Here is a 21,636-nt window from a genome sequence, read left to right as displayed (position 1 = left end):
ATGTTTCTCTCTCCACAGTTACCACCTGATCTGCTGTGTATTTCCAGCATCTTTTAGTTTTGATTCAGATTTCAAGAATCTGGAGCTTTAAAAAAAATTCCATCACATTATACTCTGCTCAACACTATCATGAGAATTACATAAAACAATGTGATTCTTAAGGGTGCGAACATTCAGTATTTCATACCTCACCAAATATTTGAGAAGTTGGGACAAACTAGTTTAGAACAGAACTGATTCACTTTGGATAATTGAGAATGAACTTCCTAATCCTGAATTTATTTTACTGCCTTTTTTATGCTTGCTTTATAAGAGAAAAATAATCACAAATCCTCGTAAACTCCCACAGCCCCCAGTGAGTCTGTATTCTCAGGCTCTGAGGCTGAGGAGAGCAGAACCTTCAGGAGGGTTAATCCTTGGAGAGCATCCAGCCCATATGGTGTAGATGGCCATGTCCTTAAAACTTGCGCAAATCAACTGGCTGGAGATTTTGTGGACATTTTCAACCTCTCGCTACAGCGGTTAGAGATGATTTATTCCTAAGGTCAGAAGTTGCCGCTGCTTCAAAAGGACATCCTTTATTCCAGTGCCCAAGAAGAACAAGGTGACCTGCCTCATCAACTATCAGCCAGTGGCACAGACATCTCGTGATACAGTGCATTGAGAGGTTCATTGTGGAGCAGATCATCTCCTGCCTCAGGAAGGACCTCGACCCACTTCAGTTTGCCTATCGTCACAACATGTGAATGCAGATGCCACCTTGCTGGCCTTTCACTCTGTGTTAGACCCAGGGACACCTACAGCTAAACTCGGCCTACAACACCATCATACCAGCAAAACTCATGACTAAAGTACCTGGGACTCTCTCCATTCCTCTGCACTGGATCTTCAAATTCCTCATCAGCACTCCCCAATCAGGGCAGATCAGCAACATCACCTCCTCCTCCTCACTGACCATCAATTCAGGGGCACTCCAAGGCTGTGTGTTTAGTCCCCTATTCTGTTCCTTGTATATCTATGACTGCGCAGCCAAGTTCAGCTTACAAGTTCAATTTACAAATTTGCTGATGGCACCACTGTTGTTGGCCAAATACTGGAAATAATGAAACAGGATACATGATGCAGATAGAGGACCTGGTTGGGTGGTTCCAGACAACAATCTTGCTCTTAACATCACCAAGACCAAGGATCTATTGTTGATTTTAGGAAGGAGAGGCCAAGGGAGCATACGCCTGTCTGCATTGATGGAATAGAGGTTGAGAGGGCCAGACTTTCAAGTTCCTGGGAGTTCATATCTCAGAATATTTTTCCTGGAACCAGCCCATCAAGACAACCATGAAGAAGGCACACCAACACCTCTACTTTCTGAGGAGTCTGAGGACATTTGGCATATCGTTGGATAATCTTTCCAACTTCTACAGGTGCACTGTGGAAAGTACAATACACTGTCTGGTTTGGTAATTCAAGAGCTCAGGAATGCAGAAGGCAGCAAACATAACCAGATCTATCATGCTTCAATCTCCCATCCATTGCAGAGATCTGTGTGAGATGCTGCCTCAAGAAGGCAGTCAATATCATAAAGGATCCCTATCACCCTAGTCACAACCTCTTTTCACTGCTACTTTTGGACAAAAGGTTAAAAAAAAGCACCCAAAAATCGTTAACAGCAATCAGGCTCTTGAATCTCCCCTTCTCATACTAATCATGGACTGTCTATGCTATCACTTTTTTGCACTACAATTCCTGATTATTTATTATCTCCCGTATGTCTTTATTGTCTCACTTAATTTAATTAAATTAATTTACTAATTTACTTTTTCTTTGCAAATACCTGTTTGGCTGCAGCAAGTATGAATTTCAGGCATATGTACGTTGCATAATGTGCATGAAATAAACTCATTAGCATTATCACAGGCATTCAAGGCATTCTTTCTCCTGCTCCCACTTGTTCTCTGGCATGACATAAAGAATGGTGGTGTAGAAATTTCCAGCTCATTCCCCTCATTTCTTCCCGGAGAAGGTTCATATTCAACTGTCTAGCTTCACAATGCTGAGCTCAGGAATAAAATGGCCAATTTCAGTAAATTTCTCGAAAAATCTGTTTGCAAAGTAATTCTTATTAAGTGATGTGTTTGTATTGAAAGGCAAATGAATCCCAATGAGCCCAGTATCCTCATGATAAATACTTTCACCCAAACCCCCATCCTGTCACTAGTCTAAGCTTAATCTGATGACATCTGGATTGATTTATAGACAAGAAGGGTTTGGAAGAATATGGATCAAATGCAAGCAAATGAGACTAGCCAACTTGGTCAGCATGGATGAGTTGGGCCAAAGGGCCTGTTCTGTGCTGCATGGTCCTCTGACTGGGTGTTAGCACCAATCATCAGTTTGAATGGAAACTCCCGGGCAGCTTTAACAGATATAAGTAGAAAAAAAGCTTAGACTTCAAAAAATGGCCTCCAGTGTACAAAGGTTTATGTGCTTGGTGGAATCATGGAATCCACAGCACAAAGAAACAGGCATATCCTGAGCAGATGCTTTCTCTGGAACTGTGGAAAACTTTTGGTGATGCATTGTATAGAGAAAGAGGCATCTCTACATTCTGATAGAAAGTGAGAGCAGGCAGGTTAAATTTATTCAAAAACGTATCTACAACCTCAAATAATGTGAACTAATTCGGAAAATATCGTGACCCCTTTAATATGAACTCCACAAGTATGATCCAGCATCAATCACTTTGCTGCAGTCAGTAGCCCTCCTTTTCCTGAGGTTGTGGGTTCAAGGATCTCTGTGTGCTGCCATCAGTCCCAGAGATCATTTGAGTATTGTCGCTGAAGCTCCTTGGTGGCTTTCTACCAAAGAGCCCTGTACATCATCACAAAAAACAGGGGAGTTTTCCTGAGCTAATGCCTAACTCTCAGTCTATATCAATTAAAAAATACAAGTGAGGTGGCCGTTGTTGCAGTGTCAAAATCCTTTGGGCCTTTCAAAAAAATTGAAATGTTAGGGGCATTTGCATGTCCCAATATTAAAGGGGCATTATCTACTTTTGTTTCCATGACTTCACACTGTAGATATGTCAGAGGGTCGATGTGTGGGGCAAGGTAGGGAAGAGGGCAGACTGGGAGTGGGAAGGGAAGATCTTGTTTCTTCCTCATTCACATTTCTACTGCAGCAGTGAATGCAATGGAATGGCTGCGGAGCATTTTTAGGGATGAGAAAAGGCGCCATGAAAAGGCAAGCCTTCTTTGTTACCTCCTGTGAATCTGCGAAGGTTACGCTTGCTGAGAACCCATTCCGTAAGGTAGGCAGACGGTGGAGCAGATTCCCCATCAGCATGAGAAACCACTGATTTATTCTTTGACAAAATGAGATTGTTTTGAGCTGCTGTTACTTTGTTCTTGTCAGCACCCTCAGCTATTCCTTTCCTTTTCTATCCTTTGACCTTTCAGAAACACATGTCACTGTATCATCATTCTGATGAATGCTCTTTCTGTTTATTTCACAGCTTAAAGGTTGAAGCAACAAGTTCTTATTCAGCTGTTATCTGTTATTGAAACCAATACATCTGCTTCCCTGTGCAGAGATTTTGATTATAATTACACATAAATCATGAAGGAATTTATGGAAGAGATATCAGGCATCCTTATCCTTCCTCAGCCCCCATCTCTTCGATAAGACCATAAGAAATAGGAGCAGAAACAGGCCATTCAGCCCATCAATTCTGCCCCGCCATTCAATCATGATCTGATCCATTTTCCCACTCAGCCCCACTGTCCGAATTTCTCCCCATAACCTTTGATGCCCTGGCTTATCAAAAACTTATCAATCTCTGCCTTAAATACACCCAGTGACTTGGACTTCACAGCTGCCTGTGGCAACAAATTCCACAGATTTACCAACCCTCCTTCCTCCTATCAGAGTGCATCATCCTCAACCCTCTGCCTCAAACTCCTACCACCTTCCAGATTCTTTTGTCCCATTTCTACCCCCCTCTTCCCCCCCCCTACTTCCTTCACTTGTCACCTGCCAGCCCGTGGTCTTCCCCCTCCCCCTCCCATCCTTTTATTTGGGCTTCTGCATTGTTTTTTGCTTTACCTGATGAAGGGTTGTGGCCAAAACAATTAAAATTATATATATTTTTATTTATTTATTTATCTGGACTACAATCTGAATTATTTGATTTCATATAATTTGATTTTTATTTTTCCTGATAAATATTTCTACTTCATAAACAGAGGCACTTTGAACAATAAATGTTTTCCTCTTTAAAGGACTGATATGAATTCCCCTTGAAATCAAAGACGTCCCAAAGAAGAAAGCCACAAAATCACAATGTCTGGATATGAGGTTTACTTTCTGTTCTTCTTTTAAATTTTGAATGAGAATGCTTCCTTTGTGTACAATAAGCACGCAGGTATTTATGCTTAGTTTTTGATACATGAATATCCTACTTTTGAAGCATATTTAGTTTTACCAAACTATTGTGCGCCCCTACAGAAATTATTCTAATGAATTAATGAGGCTCCAATAGCTTTGCCGTCTTGTAAACCAGGGTTTGTGAGTTTGTTCCTCGTTGGGGTCTCATTTCTGTGAGGACAAAGTGGCGACTCTCTGTCTTCCTTGACAAAGTTAAAGAATTTCACGTATGTTTCATTCTAAATGCAGTATTATCTGATGATAATGGAACCTTTACCTTTCATCTTGTTGCGCCGGTTGCTCACGTTCAATCTCCCCGAGATTCCTGGCATTACAGAGGACAAACTTGATTCAAATCTTTCCATGTGAGATCAAGAAATATCTTAGAGAACGAGACAGCAGGTCTGGAACTGGACAGCATTTCAGCTGCAGTACTCAAAGGCCTGCCACCTCTCCCCACATTGGCATCGGCAGAACAGGATGGAAAATGGTCCAGATACATCTGTTTCACAACACCTCAGACAGATCCATTCTGGCTAATCCTCATGAGTCTCACCACCCTTAAACATTAGCATTATGATGGATAATGCTATCAATTGGCCCTTACGCACTAATAACTACTTCATTGATGCCCAGATTGTGTTTCCACAAAATCTCTTGGGCCTGAGCTCAGCACAGCTTTGGTGCAACATGAACCAGAAGCTGAATTCCAGCGGAGAGGTGAGAGTGATTGCTCGTAGCATTGAGGCAGCATTTGACCAAACATAGCATCAAGGTGACAGGTGATGTCGATGCACATCAAAGGGATTGCATTTGAATGATCATTCGCATTACAAAGGACATTGGCTGGTGTTGGACTACAAAGGCAATGATGGGCTGATCAGCCTTCTTCTCTGTCATAAGTGATTCACATCTCCAACCCCATGACTTCACTGCAGGAACTTCTCATGTTCCTTCACCCAACCATCTTCATCGACCTTCTTCATGTCAGACATGGGCAGGTTCACCGATCAACTTCATCAATGGTCAATGCTCATTCCTATTTCCAGCTCAACAGCAAAGGAACTGATCCACACCTGCATGCAGCAAGACTTCATCAATATTCAGGCAAGGACTGAAAGAAGGCAAGTAATACTCATGCCACAAAAATGCCAGACATTCAATGACATCTCTGACATCACTGAGTCCCTCACCACCAATATCTTGAGGGCTATGATAGAACGGAAATTCATCTGGACCAGCCTCGTACGCAGCAGGTCAGAGACTGTGCCCTGCAGGGAATTCGGCAGCTGAAACTCTGAGGACGTTTCACGACCTCAGATGATTTCAGAGTTTGATGGAACACTCTCCACTTGGGCTCGCTGAGTGCAGTTCGAGCAATGCAATGCAGCCCAGGTCCCATCCAGTCACGCTTAAGGTTCACCCTCCTTTGGTCCAGGTTTACTAGGAATGAACATTGACAAAATCCCCTGCTATTCTAGATTACTTTATTCTCATGTACTTAATACACAAAATTCATTGACTTTTGCCTGCCGTAAAGACAGACAAAAGAGCTGCCAATAGCCTGCTGCTCCCACCAATAAGAGATAGAGAAGCAAGAGAGTCCCTCTTGAGACATCAAGTGTCCACGGATTAATCTCCAGCACTCTCACAGCTTCCGCAGCCGGAAGGACTCCTCTCTGATTCAGTGGTGAACCCAAGCTCCTAGCTCCAAACCTCCAAGACAATCAGGAAGTTGCTGACACCCAAGGGCCTTCAGGAGCCTTTCCCACCATTGACACTCTCATGAATCCCGGTCCCAACACCTGGTTCCCAAAGTCTCCAGGGTCCCGCAGACTGATGTAAATCTTTCAGCCATCAAGCCCCTCGCTGGTCACTGTCATGGACACTTTCCCTTTAGGGTCCTCTCCCAGTCTCCTCCTCCTCAGCAAAGCAGTGTTCTCCCACTTTGGTGTGTCTCCTGATCCCTTGGAAACCACAACCCTCCCAATGTTACATCAACATCTTCCAAACCTATGGCTGCTACCATCAAGAAGATCAAAGACAGCTGGTATAGAGGTTTTCTTGCGTAAAAAAACCCATTTAGTCTTGGAAATAAATTACTGACGTTTGCCTTCAATGGGTCTAATTCTGGGAACTCATGTCCATCACCAGAAGGATTGCAGTGGTACAAGATGTCAATACATCACCTGCTTCTCAAAAGCAATTCAAGTTCAAGTTAATTGTCATCTAACTGTATATACAACCTGAAAAAAGTGTTTCTCTGGATAACATGTCTGCCTGCGCACACGCACACACACACACACACACACACACACACACACACACACACACACACACACACACACACACACACACACACACAATATTTTGGGATGATTTACTCTGTAACAGGATACTGTTCATTATCTCTCATCTTGTGGGTAGAAGCTATTATCCAACAGTCCTGATTCTGATGCTCCTGTACCTCCTTCCTGATGGCAATTAGGAATGGACAATAAATGCTCCAGCGATGCTCTGGTCATGAAACGTGAACCAAACAGAGCAGTGAGTCTGTGCCAGCAGTTCCAGGCTGGAAAGGAACACTCATTTTAATATTGCGCTCCATAAAATCTGTTTTGATGACAATTTTATCTCACATTTATACCATTCAAAGAATAAGGTTTAACTATTCATCTCGAATGACAACAAAATAAACCAAGCAGAAAGAGGCCATTTGGCCCACTGTTTCCATTGTTGGCCACTGAAGTGTTACTGTGGATAGTCCCACTTACCAGTTCTTCACCTGCTCATTCTGGAATTGGATGGGAGTAACAAGAGTTCTGCTCCAAAGACCTTCAGGCACTAAGCCTCAGACCTCCATAAGTCCAGAAGACATAGGAGCGGAATAAGGCCATTCATCCCATTGAGTCAGCTGCACCATTCCATCATGGCTTATTTACTCTTCTTTTCAACCCCATTTTCCTACCTTCTCCCTGTAACCCTTGATTCCCTAATCAAGGACCAATCCAGGATGCCACATTTAACACCCCCCCACCAATACTGAGTGAGTTTTTGGGCGGCAAATTGTGCCCCCCCACCCCCCCCCCCCCCGCTAAGACTTGTTCTGGCGCCAACGCTGACTGGCACCCTTTGCAACCAGATGTTCATTGTCTTTCTCAGAACCATATTGAACAATATTTCTTGCATCCATTTTTTTCCATTGTAAGATGATCCTGTAGCACAATTATAACACAATTGACAAGTCTTCGATGACAATTATGTGATGTTAAATGTTACAAGTTATTCCACCTCGAAGGTGTAATGTGACTTGGTGATTTTTTAAATCAATTCAATTTCCACCTAAGTGACATGTTTTAAACAAATCTGGGAATTTCGCTCCTGGTGAATGCTCATTCAATGAATTACCCAGAGGGGCAAATGTAGCACCAGGTCAACCTGCAACATCTCAAGTGAGAGACCTTAAGCCCAGTTAAGCCTCAGGTTCCCCTCACAGCCTGGTACAGCACTGCTTTACAGAGAGCTGACGCCACCAGTTACGTCTGACAAATGAGGTGGGAAAGCTAAAGCTGTCAGAATCTTATCAGCAAGTCAGATTCATGCACTCAGTTTCATTAGAATTGGAAGGAGATCGTTCTGTGTAATCAATAACGGAACATTCAAACAAGATTGCTTAAAGTCCGAAGATTCCAAAACCATGACATAATTGGTGCATTTGTTTATATCTGCCTCTAAGTTACATGCATCTAGATTCCAGCTTCAAGTATGAAAATGACCCAAAGCTCACTGAAGTAGATTAAATTCTCTCATGGCAAAATATTTACAATGGGTGTGTCTGAGCAGTAATCCTAGGCACTGCACGTCCATTGGAGTGGTTACAAAAACCAGTGATGTTCTATGTGACATGGATCACTTCAAAGAGGTGCACTGGACAGACACACACTGGATTCCTTTGAGAGGGGTGAGAAAGGAAAAAAATATGTGTCTATGGCTCCCAGTATGTGCCAGCAGAGGGTGCTCTCCTCATCTAGTGCTGCAAGGTGGGGTGTGGCTGGGTATCGCTTTTCAACCAGCATGGTGCTACTGTTTCACGTATCCAGCAATAGACCAGCTTCAACAGGCAACACTGAGATGGGACCATTTCCATTTAGTCCACCACACACATTGTCTTCATCCCACGTAGGATCATTATGCTCCCGAATGATGTGGTGATAACCAATGCATTTCACACGAAGGCCACCAGGTGAAGTGAGTTAATATGTGTGTTAACATACACTGTCACTCACTCTGAGTTGTGGGACATACACCACCAACACTTCCTGAAGTGTCTGCATAAGCAAATCCCACCATCATATCGCCTCGTGAAGCCTGTTTTTTAATTCATTTAAAGGAGGTGGACTTCACAGTCTGAGCCAGCATTCCACTGCCTGTCCCTCACTGACTTTGAGAAGGTGGTGGGGAGCTGCCTTCTTGAACCGCTGCAGTCCTTGAAGTGGGGGTGCCTCCCCAGTGCTGGTAGGGAGGGATCCAGTGACGCTGAAGGAACAGCGATACATTCCCATGTCAGGATGGTACGTGGCTCGGAGGGCAACTGGCAGGTAATGGCGCTCCCCATGCTTCTGCTGCTCTTCTAGCTGTTGGAGATGGTGGGCTTGGAAGGTGCTGTCCAAGGAGTCTCTTTGAGTTGCTGCAGAATATCGAGCAGATGGTACTGACTGCTAGTGGCGTCACAAGGGTTGGTGTCACCCAGTGCGGTAACTCATGGTGTCACAACCTCCCCATCACCACTCCATGAACCTCCTCTCAGACCAGACCACGCAGAATCCTTCGTAATCTTTTTGTATGAACGCCACTCGTAAATCATAACTCCTGTATGTCACTGAATGTAATGGCAATAGTAGTGAGATAAATAACTAACAAAATTTAAATTTTACCTTTAAATTACAATATCGTACGCACAGCCTAAGATCAGCCATGATCTCGTTGAATGACGGAGCAGGCTCGAAGGGTCGAATGACCTACTCCTGCTCCTATCTTCTATGTTTCTATGTTTCTATGTATTTACATTTACATAGTTTCATGTGGTTAAAGTGAAAATTCGACAAGAAAACAATAGAATTTGAAATAAATACATTTAATTACTACTTCCTTCTCGAAACATTATTGATATTGGTTCACAAATACTAATTACCTCAATACTGTAGCTAAAACACCAGAAAATTTGACAAAAGCAGTGACTATAAAACACCAGCAGCAATGAAAACAACAGCGCGTGGTTGAAGCGTGTGCAGATGAAACCATGTGATTTGAAGCGTCATCGTAATTGGGTCATAACTGTCAGCTCTGACCGGAGAGCATTAGAAGGTTCAAAAAGTAAATTAGCGTCGAGTTTTAGCCTCGTAGGTATATTGACACGTGTAAGCTGGGCCTACGAAAAATGTTTTTGTTGTTATAAATTAACTCCAGAGATATTTTTATTAAAAATAATACATTTCTGCTAAACACTGCACAAAAGTTTTATAGACAGTCATTTTGGTGTCACCTGGCGTGATCCGCACCCCCTAGCGACTCCAGTGCTGACTGCTGCTCCTGGGTGCCGGTGGTGGAGTGACGGGCGCCTATCGAACAGGCTGTTCTGTCAGTCTGCAAGTTCTGTCACCAGTGGCTTGTCCAGTCAGGAACATGCCACTATTTTTAGAGGCCATGGGCAGGTTCCCATTGTGCGCTCGTGGCCTTACATTTCCCTATTCTCTAGGGAAAGCATCGTCCAGAAAGCAGAGATGCTGATGCCCAGATGTCTAAATCCCCAAAACCTGAAGCCCCAGCAGGCTACACAACTGCTTCAGTTTTCTGAGATTAAGATCAATATCAGGGGGGTTTAAAATTCCAAACAGGTGCAGACACGATCAGAGATATTATTGATGGTCAAGGTGAATTTACTCCCGAATCAAAAGCACAGTTTCATTGATATTTCTGTAATTATGGATGTGCATGTTCAAATGTGGAACTGTCACTGCTGATCTTACCAACAAGGGCATGGGAAGGGAAACCATTTGCATTAACAGGCTCATTAATGTGCTCACTGACTGGCTCAGAATATGTTCAGTGTTAAATTGCTTAAAAGTTACAGGCACTGACTATTATTTTTCAACCAAGGAGAGTTAGTGTGGGCCTTTATGCATTTTGTGAAGAAATAAGATAAAAATGATTAAATTTGGTTCCAAATTGCAATCAATCGAGTAGATCATTACAAAGGTAAACTATTTAGATCCTGATCGTGTAGGTGAGTTTAAACCACATCTATTGTCTCGATTCACAAAGAAAATTCTTCTTCCTTTCTTCTTTACTATCTCGTCTCGTCCTCATTTCCATACTTTTATAGTCTTGTGAACTGACCCAGTTTCCAATGTTTCGGATTATTTCTGTGCAGATAACCAGCTTTTGTTTTAAAACCTCCATTTGTCTTCTGATTTCCCAAGGTCTGAACTGCGAGGTTGAGATAAATGAATGTGAATCTAATCCCTGCCAGAATGGTGCTGAATGTAAAGACTATGTTGCGTCCTATGGCTGCACCTGTGCTGCTGGTTATGAAGGGGTTAACTGCGAGATAGATATCGATGAGTGTACCAGCAATCCATGCATCAATGGAGGGATATGCAATGACCTGATCAACAGGTAAGGAACACAATACAATATTGGCATGAGTGATGGGACATCTTTGGAGAAAGCAGGTCTTCACCGCAGAGTTACACACGTGCCTGATTTGTTCAGCTGCATCTCAAGAGAACAGGTTTGTTTCACAGATCCAAATCAAGAGTAGGAAACTTCAAGTGAAAGCTCTGTGCAGTGCAACATTAGATTGTTCTATCCTTGGAATGTAGTTCAATATTTGGATCCCTGGTTGTATATTAGCCCTGCCTTTACAGAGAATCAGGGATACAGCGTTGAGAGATGACCTTACAAAAAGTAAGATTCCTGGCTGCTTGAGGTTTTGCGATGTTTCTCCCCGAAGAGGACAATGATTCAGAGTAAGGAGCTGCCAATGTACGAGGCAACATGGAGGTGTTTTCTCTCAGTTAGTTGGTGATTCTTTTGTGCGGAGCACTATGGAAGCTGGTTCTAGCGATTGATTTCTGGATCAGACTGAAAGTCCTGGACCAAGGTCAGGTCAAGCTATTTTCTCTTTGAAGGGGCAGGTTGAAGCTAGTGTGGTCCATCAATACTGTGCCACTAAAGAGACCAGTTTTAATGAAATGGAAGGATGACTCTCCATCCACTCATGCCTAGTGGTTACATGATGTTATGTCCTATTTAAGCTTGGAGAAAATTAGATACAACATTAAAGATAGAAAGTTTAAATTTGACAAGATGTGGGGCCCATTCGTAGATACTAATTATGATTGGAAGATTTAAGAAGTCTAGATGCTCTGGAGACTCTCTCTCTCGTGTTTGGAGGTTGCTTTTCGATCCATGTCTTTATGATTTTACCAATCAACCTTGTTTAGACGGAGGGTTTAGATTAGTCAGAGGGTTTTTTGTGTTTTTTTTTGAGTAATAGCTAAACATGGGTTTAAATATGGGTTTATCATGGATCATATCATTAATTAAGATAGAATTTACCCATTGTTTATATAAAAGGATTGTTTAAATTTGTCTTATCTATTTCTATCCAGAACTATACTGGGAAATCTTATGAGAAAGGGGTAAACTGTTAAATATCATATTTATAGAATTTGATGTCTTATAGAAACAAGTCAAATAAACAGTTATGGACAGGTTTTTGGTTTACATTATATAGCCCTTTTTCTGCTGGCATCCCAGTGAATTGGCCGTTCAGTGTCCCGGGATAGGAAGGCGTTTGTGCTGTTTCCACTGGGCCACCTTTAACCAGGTCACTGACTGCTCTTCCACTGAACACAACTGGTCCCCGTGGATCAGAGAGTCTACCTTCGAATGGAATGGAATGGATGGAAGTTGTCCATTTCCCTCTGGTTCAATCAGCACGCCAGCATCAGCTGACGCCAGGGATGTGAGTTGAGGTAGAGGCCGTCAATCCCCGCTGTGATTTGATGCCGGCGTGCTGATTGTTTTCCTCTTCCACTAGACCCTTAACCGGTTAATTCCTGGGTCAAGGTGCCAGTGGAAAAGGGGCTAATGTTTAATTTGTTATAGATATATATATATATATATATATATATATATAAATGATTTTGTATGTAAGATTTATAAATTAAACAATAACGTTATTTTTTTTTAAAAGAAAGAGATTACAAAGGAGCATTAGAGTGTAGACTATTGGGGGTGATACACCACATAAATCGGGGTCATGGGCAGAAGACAAGAGCAAGAAGATGCAGGCCAGCCTCAGATTGGGGTGTTGTGGAGATCAGTGCTAGCTGATCCTGGTGAACATTTAATTGAAGGAGATTTTGTAAATTGAAATGGCTGGCAGGCTATCAGGTAAATGAGAAAATCTTCAGAGGCTAGGGTCTTAGTGCAGTGCACGAAAGTACTGGAGAAACTCAGCAGTTAGGCGACTGGATTAATTGGCACCAGTAGAATCGGGTGGGATGATTGAAATGTGGGGAGAATGAAATTGGGTTGCGGTTCATTTAAATAGGTGCTTGATGGTTGGCATTGACTTGGGGAATGAATGTCCTAGTTCCTTGCTGTATCTCTCGAGCTATGTGCTGAGGGCATCATGGCACTGTGGCTTTTCTGATAATGGAAGATTGATTGGCAAATTGAAAAAAATATGTAACTCAAAGAAACAATGACATTAAAATGAAAATTCCTAAATCAAACATTGGTTTGACACATGAATGCCATTCAGGAAATGAAATCTGCCGTGTTTCCTAGGGCTGCCTGCCCCACCAGTGTCACCTCAGTACCAGGAGATTAGGGATGGACTGTGGCCAGGGACATCTGCATCTCCTAAAGGAATTAATAAAATTAAACTTGCCTCCTTGAACACCCTCAGAACTAGGGGAAGAAATTAAACACGAATGGGTAAAGCACAGAAAAAAGGTGAACCAAAATATTTTACCTTTTCATATGCCATTCACAGTTCTGTCCCTAGGTGGTGGCGCAGTTTAGAATTTAAGTCTTGTTCACCAGTCTCGGAAGCCAGAAGAAAAATATATATATATTCTGGTTATCAGGGAGTCATACTATGGTCACAGTACAGAAGTAGGCTATTTGGCCTATCATGTATGTGACAGCTGTCAGTGTGTGATCCTCATGTTGCACCTAGCAGCTCCATGCTGTGGTCTTATCGATCTTCCCTCACTGTTATTTATCCAATTGCTCCTTCAAGGAATTGAAGGTTTTCGATGGGAGGATATGAGGAAGAAAACTTGCACACTGTATGCCAATCACCTGGAACTGAAAACATGCACCTGGACAAAATAGCTGCAAACATTGATTGAATTGTCAGTCCTTTCCTTCTGCTGAACTTGAGAACTAGGACTCACCTTCTGCATTTTGTTTCACTAGCTACACTTGTAATTGCAATGGGACAGGATTTCAAGGCACTAACTGCAAAGTTGACATCCTGGAGTGTGCCTCTGACCCCTGTATTAACAATGCCACTTGTCAGGAAGGAGTGAGGAACTACAGCTGCCTCTGCTGGCCAGGTTAGTGTCCACCAGACAGACAAAGACAATCAGGCACTGAATCTCTCAGTCCAACTGCATCATTGTCTGTGGGATCATTGGTCAAATAAATGAATGAGAACCATACAGTACAGCCCATAATATCCACGCCAAGCATGATGAACTCGATGCACTTCCTCTGCTCCCCGAATATTCACATGTCCATTAAGATGATCTAATCAGTGAACTTGCAATCCTATTGAAGGTTACACTGAGATCAAGAAAACTAATGACACCTCAAAAGTGTTGTCTCTTCCATTCTGAATCCCTCAAGGTTCAATGAACTTCAAATGGGGTGAAACACAAAGGCTGTGGACTCTGGAATCTTGAGCTGGAAAATAATTGCTGGAGGATCTCTGCAGGTCTCTCTGATGTTTCTTTGCCCATTCCTCCAATGCTTTCTCCCACTCCCTGACTAGTCACTTGAGTCTCGATAAAGACGTCGACTGGCCATTTCTACCCATGGATGCTGCCTGACCCACTGTGTTCGTTCACCAGTTCATTGTTTTCTCAAGGTTCCGGCAGTCTTTGTGCTTCTGTAACTTAAACCTGCTAATTTTAGTTCTGATCTGCTGTTGTTAGTTGGTGTGTCAAGACTAAAAACCAACAAGGTTGGGAGTGATCATTGATGTAACATTATAATGGCCACATAACTAATGATCTTTATGAATCACTACAAGGCATCCAATGCCTGCACTTTGTATCCCACTGTAACAGGCTATACTGGACGACATTGTGAAATCGACATTAATGAATGCTTCACTGAGCCATGCAAGAATAATGGCACCTGCTTGGAACGCTCCAGACAAGACCATTACGGAAATCTCCTGCAGTTCAAGTCCACTTTCAGTTATGCCAACGCACCTGGCTATGTTTGCATTTGTCAGCATGGATTCACAGGTCAGTGAGAAACTTACAGTGAGAAGCTTAGGAGCTCAGGTTCAGAACAGATCGAGGCCCGATGGCTTCATTGCCACGTTGGAGGTGAAGTTGCTCACAGGTCTGATGCAGAGTTTTATTTCAATGGCCAGTACTCTGCGACATTAGTAAAACACCTGGGTGTGGGATTGAGGAAAACACTGAAGAAGTGAAGGGCTAAGGACAGAGGGTGGCCACGAGATCCCTTGAGTCTGCTTCTTATTCTGGGTGACCTCAGCTCCACCTTCCTTCTTGTTCCCCATAACCCTTGTTTCCCTTTGGATCAGAACCTGTTCACCTTGGCCTTGAATATAATCATTGATTCTGCCTCCACAGCACTCTGGGGAAGGGAATTCCAATGATTCACAACTCTCTGAAAGAGAAAATTCCTCTTCATCTCTGTTTTATGAGGGCAATGTGTTAATCTGAGATGATGCCCTCAAGCTGTATCTCATCAGATCAGATGGCATCTGTGGAAACAGAAAAACAGAACTAGGTTCAAACCACGAGAATGAGGAGTGACACTATGGGTCAGACAGCATTCGTGGAGAGAAATGGTCAGTCAACATCTTGGATCAAGACCATTCATACTCCAGGTGTGGTCTTACCAATGCCTTCTTTATCTGAAGAAACATGCTCTACTTTTGCACTCAGTTGCCCTGACACTACACAATCACATTCCACTGGCTTTCCAAATTACTCACTCCACCTGCACACCACAAGACCAGAAGACCATGAGACATTGGAACAGAATTATGCCATTTGGCCCATTGTGACTGTCCCATCATTCCATCATGGCTGATTTATTGTGATGTGGAGAACAAGTTGGATAATCTTCCAGATAACACTTACTATCCTTTTTAACCCCATCTCCTGCCTTCTCTCATAATCCTTGATTCCCTTCCAGATCAAGAATGTATCTACCTTCACCTTAAATACCCCCAGTGACATGGCCTCCACAGCAATGTGGGCAAAGAACCCAATCCACCACCCTCTGGATAAAGAAATTCCTCCTCATCTCTGTTTGAAAGGGACGATTTTGTATTCTGAGGCTGTGGCTGTGTCTTCTGGTCCCAAACTCAAGATGGGAAACATCTTCTCCACATCTACTCTATCCAGGTCTTTCAGTATTTGGTAGGTTTCAATTAAATTTTCCCTTATTTTTCTAAACTCCAGCAAGGACAATCCCATAGACATCATACTAGCCTTTTGCAAATCATACATGGATCCCTCAGCATTTCAGAGTTAACAATCTCCCACCATTGAGGCAATCTGCTTCTTTCTTTTATTCTTTCTGACAAAATGAACGAGTTTTTACTCCATTTCCCAGAATTTACCCACTCACTTCAAAACCCATTATCTGTTTGTTGCTTCCTTATTCTCACTTCACAACTTACTTTCCTATCTTGTATCATTAATAAATATAGTAGCTGGACCCAGATATCCCCCACAATCCAGTCTAAAAACTTACACAGTTGTCTAAAATCTTTACTCATGGGCTTGTATTTCTTTGCTTTTCCAGCTATAAATAAAAAAGGTTTCACATTCATTGTCAATGAGTCCTGCCACCTTCAAGGTGTTGAATACAAAAGCTCCCTATTCCCTTTAATGATTCCTTAGGAAATTCTCCTTCATTGTTCATGTTACAGTAACGGACGTGCCTTTGAAACGTATTCCAAGAGGGGCGTTAACAAACTGGTCACTCCTTTCTTTATTGTTGATTGGTCAAATCAACTCTATTAAAATGAATATATTACCTAAATTTATATATCTTTTTCAGGCTTTGCCTGTTTTAATTCCTGTCTTTTTTTAAAATTCCTTTAACTCAATCTTGTCCGTGAACTACTCTTTGCAGATGATGCCGCTTTAGTTGCCAATTCAGAGCCAGCTCTTCAGCGCTTGACGTCCTGCTTTGCGGAAACTGCCAAAATGTTTGGCCTGGAAGTCAGCCTGAAGAAAACTGAGGTCCTCCATCAGCCAGCTCCCCACCATGACTACCAGCCCCCCCACATCTCCATCGGGCACACAAAACTCAAAACGGTCAACCAGTTTACCTATCTCGGCTGCACCATTTCATCAGATGCAAGGATCGACAATGAGATAGACAACAGACTCGCCAAGGCAAATAGCGCCTTTGGAAGACTACACAAAAGAGTCTGGAAAAACAACCAACTGAAAAACCTCACAAAGATAAGCGTATACAGAGCCGTTGTCATACCCACACTCCTGTTCGGCTCCGAATCATGGGTCCTCTACCGGCACCACCTACGGCTCCTAGAACGCTTCCACCAGCGTTGTCTCCGCTCCATCCTCAACATCCATTGGAGCGCTTACACCCCTAACGTCGAAGTACTCGAGTTGGCAGAGGTCGACAGCATCGAGTCCACGCTGCTGAAGATCCAGCTGCGCTGGATGGGTCACGTCTCCAGAATGGAGGACCATCGCCTTCCCAAGACCGTGTTATATGGCGAGCTCTCCACTGGCCACCGTGACAGAGGTGCACCAAAGAAAAGGTACAAGGACTGCCTAAAGAAATCTCTTGGTGCCTGCCACATTGACCACCGCCAGTGGGCTGATAACGCCTCAAACCGTGCATCTTGGCGCCTCACAGTTTGGCGGGCAGCAACCTCCTTTGAAGAAGACCGCAGAGCCCACCTCACTGACAAAAGGCAAAGGAGGAAAAACCCAACACCCAACCCCAACCAACCAATTTTCCCTTGCAACCGCTGCAATCGTATCTGCCTGTCCCGCATCGGACTTGTCAGCCACAAACGAGCCTGCAGCTGACGTGGGCTTTTTTACCCCCTCCATAAATCTTTGTCCGCGAAGCCAAGCCAAAGAAGAATCTTCTTATACATGAAAGAACATATACCCTCACCTAAATAAAGTCCAACTTCAAAAATTTTAAAAGAATGGAGGTTTAGCCTTACCAAACTTTAGATTCTATTACTGGGCAGTCAATATATGAAATCTTAGGTTTTGGTCATATATTAACCATGAAGACTGTCCAATATGGGTCTGTTTGGAATCTAATTCTGTTACAAAATTTTCTATTAATTCTCTTCTCGGATTCTCTTAATTTTCCTCACTTCCTTGATCTTTAAATAATTTAACTGACAATCCAGTGGTTAAACATACTTTGAGGATCTGGATACATCCTAGAAAACATTTTAGTTTAATGAGATTTTCTCTAGTCTAATTATTTCTTTAAACATTCCATGATTGATGTAGCTTTTAAAGAATGGTATAGATTGGGCATTAAAGATCTATTTATTGAGGGGAGTCTTGCTTCTTTTGAACAATTGTCAGTTAAATATAGCTTACCAAATACTCATTTTTTTCATTATTTACAGATTAGAGTTTTTATTTTGTGATCTAATACCTTTCATAAGAGCTTTGATAAGATTTTAATTTGCATCCTTTTTACAATGGTTCAATATCTAACATGTTGGTTGGGAATAACAGGGGCTCCTTTAGATAAAATTAAAGCAGCCTGGGAGCAGGACCTACAGTTTTTAATTTCTGAAGAAATTTGGAATGTAATTTTCAAATTGATTAATAACTCTTCTTTATGTGCCTGCCACTCTCTCTTCCAATTTAAAGTAGTCCATAGGACTCACATGCCCAAAGTCAAAATATCACACTTTAATGTGGATATATCTCCTCATTGTGATAAATGCAACAATGACGATGTTTCATTAATTCATATGTTTCGGACACGATCTAGTCTTCAGAAATACTGGAAGGAAGTATTTCAAACTTTTTCTGTATTTTTTCAAGTAAATTTTAAGCCTAAACATTTAACTGCCTTGTTTGGTATTGTTGGAGAGAGATGCATATCTTTAACAACATCTGTGCTGCATGTATTAGCTTTTATTTCTCTTATGGCTAGGAGGGCGGTGTTGCTCAAATGGAGGAACGTTGCTCTGCCTGCTCACACTCATGGTTATGTGTCATCATGTTTAAATTTAGAGAAGATTTGATGCTCAATTTCCCATTTGAATTTACATTTTCAAACACTGTGGGAACCCTTTTTGAACTACTTTCAAAACCTTTGATACGGTATTAATGCAGATGTGTTGGCTAATAAGGTTATTTGTTACTGCGACAGAGAATTTTTTTCCTTCTTTGCCAAACAGCTTTGGTTTTGGTAATGGGATTAGATTTTCTTTTTATAATAAAATATGACCATAATATAATTTGTTTGATTAAGAATGCAGGGCACAGTGTATGATTTGAGTGTAATGTATTCTGTACTTTTTAAAAAACTTTTAATATGTATTCTTATGTACTCCGTATTGTTCGATGTGGAATTTCAATTTCAATAAAAATATTGAAAAAGAAACGTATTCCCACTGACTTCATGGAAGTGCAGACACAGTCATGTGCAGCCTCAGCCCTGTTTGATGAAGAGACTGAGTTTATTGTCATACACATCAGTACAATGTTCATGTGGCTGTAATTCTTACTTGCTGCAGCCAAACAGGTACTTTGTTAAAAAAAAACTCCAATATCATACATTAAACTATTGTACTGAAAGAGATCATAAACATAAAGATAGATTATAAATATTCACAATTACAGTAGTCCAAGAAGAAAGTGATGTCTCAATAGCATAGACAGTTTATTTTGTGGTGCTGGAGTGGTTAAGGATGAAGGTAGTGAGGGGAGGTTCAAGAACCTGGAAAAAAACCTTTCCATCCTCTTGCCAGCTTTATATTCACATCATCCATGCCACTTCCATCTCAATAGAGCAAATAATGAACCTTGTTCCTTGAGATAGAAAGGGTTCAGGTTTGAATATTTATTTCTAAAATAATGTGCTTAAAAAGGCAGGTTTCCAAAAAAATATATTTATGGTACATGCATCTGGAAATGTTGATTTCTGAGCATGAATTGCCATCCTGCCTCCTGCCACAACACAATGCTAAGGATGATCAGGCAGGTCCTCAGCTGTCACCACCAGAACAGATCAGAGGTGACTTCATACACAGTCAGTGAGGAAAGTGACAATAGCCCATGTGTTAATGTTGAGACACAGAGCAGTATCCGTTCCAGTGGACTCTCATCCTTTGCTAGCCTTATGGACATCTTTCAAAAGAGAAATGCCAGATATCTTTATTTTTAAATACATTTACATTTCAACCATCCTTACTTATATGGTTTATGGCTTGGAGGCTTAATTATTAAAGGGACAGGTATTCAACAAAATTCACCATCAACAACCACAACCCTTCCAAATATCAAATACCCCCAATCTGTTCTGGCTTTGGTCTGAAGTTAGCGAAAGGACCACTTTTATACCTGGGGGTGAATGACGTCTAAATAATCTGACATTACAAGGGGAACTTCCATTTGTGTCTGAAATGGTTCAAAAAAATCTGTTTAATAATGGTTTAACAATGTTTTGTCATTGGAATTTCAGTTCAGATTTTCATTATTTGGATTATTTTACAACTGAATTTTAAATTATTTGATTTGTTTTCAAGGTGAAAACTGCTCAGTAAACATTGACGAATGTGAATCTGGTCCTTGTATGAATGAAGGCACTTGTGAAGATCAGACCAATGGCTTCCACTGTCACTGCGCACCTGGGTTTACAGGTATATCACTCCGTGTTTCTCAACCATTTTTTTTTTACTCCTCGTGAATAAACCCTGACCTTCCCTGTATGTTGGTCTCAATTTCTAGTGAGGTAGAAGATCTTCACCAACCTCTTTAAGTCCAGCTCGTAGAGGTAGACAGACCATATCTGGCCTGTGCCAACTGACCTTTCCTTCCAGTCTCTCTATTTGTATCGGAGCATGGCCATTCACTGAGTACTTGATAGAAAAGTCATTGTACAGTAATTAATTATTAGGCAAATGGATATCAATGGATCCAGCCATGCTGAGTTCAACACCTCTGAATTTGGCTAGAGAGCAGACACCAGTGTATAGCTGTGGGAAGATCCAGAGAGGATTGGCTATGCACCATCCTGTTCCAAACCTTTCTGAAAACTGCATTCCTCCAACTTCCATTCCTTCTTCTAAAGGATGTCCTGGTCAGGCAGGCTCTTGCGTAGCAGGCACTACATGATAGGATGTCAGGAGCAGGCAAATTAAACATTTGTTGTAGAGTTTTGCTCCTCTTTGACTGTCTCTTGGCACTAAGGGTTTTGAGCTGACTGACGAGGCCATTGTGGAACATACAGACTCTTCCACAGATGGGACAAGAGCTTGAGATATGTGATTGAGTGGTTTGGGGGGGGGGGGTGGGGGTACCCTTATTTTGTTGTTTATGTGAGACTTCTGTGCACTTTCAATACATAGACTCCAGGTCATCAATTCTGCACAAATGCTTTCTTCGTTATCTGCAGTGTGGGCCTGAAGTTCCCAGGAGTCAGTGAGGACTTGATATTTTTCCAAGGAGGTGTTGAGCAGATCCTTAAATCCTTTCCCCCATCCAGCTGCCAATCTCTTCCCACGACAAAGCTAGAAGTAGGATGCCTGCTGATTGAGTTAGATATTGGGTCTGAGAACAAAATGGGCAGCTCAGTAGAACAGATAATGTATTTGGGGTTTCAGTGCTGAGAATGTTGGCCTGGGAGAGGATGCAAAAGTGAGATTGTGTATCTTTGAACACATGGTCAGCTGGTGATGTT

At 42.0% G+C, this 21,636-nt stretch overlaps 1 protein-coding gene across 3 annotated transcripts in view; it reads left to right on the top strand.

Annotated features, from left to right (window-relative positions):
* The window catches only part of LOC138738438 (protein crumbs homolog 1-like), a 114,631-nt gene that overhangs the window by 52,888 nt on the left and 40,107 nt on the right, over positions 1-21,636 (top strand). For all 3 annotated transcript variants that reach the window (XM_069888661.1, XM_069888650.1, XM_069888670.1), the window contains 4 exons: positions 10,902-11,097; positions 13,918-14,057; positions 14,793-14,975; positions 20,483-20,596. In XM_069888661.1, the coding sequence (XP_069744762.1) occupies positions 10,902-11,097; positions 13,918-14,057; positions 14,793-14,975; positions 20,483-20,596 (633 nt within the window). The remainder of the gene's footprint in view (positions 1-10,901; positions 11,098-13,917; positions 14,058-14,792; positions 14,976-20,482; positions 20,597-21,636) is intronic.

This window comes from Narcine bancroftii, chromosome 1 (genome assembly GCF_036971445.1).
Source record: "Narcine bancroftii isolate sNarBan1 chromosome 1, sNarBan1.hap1, whole genome shotgun sequence".
Taxonomy (NCBI): domain Eukaryota; kingdom Metazoa; phylum Chordata; class Chondrichthyes; order Torpediniformes; family Narcinidae; genus Narcine; species Narcine bancroftii.
Note: the sequence above shows the minus strand (reverse complement) of the source record. Positions and strands in the feature narration are given on the sequence as shown.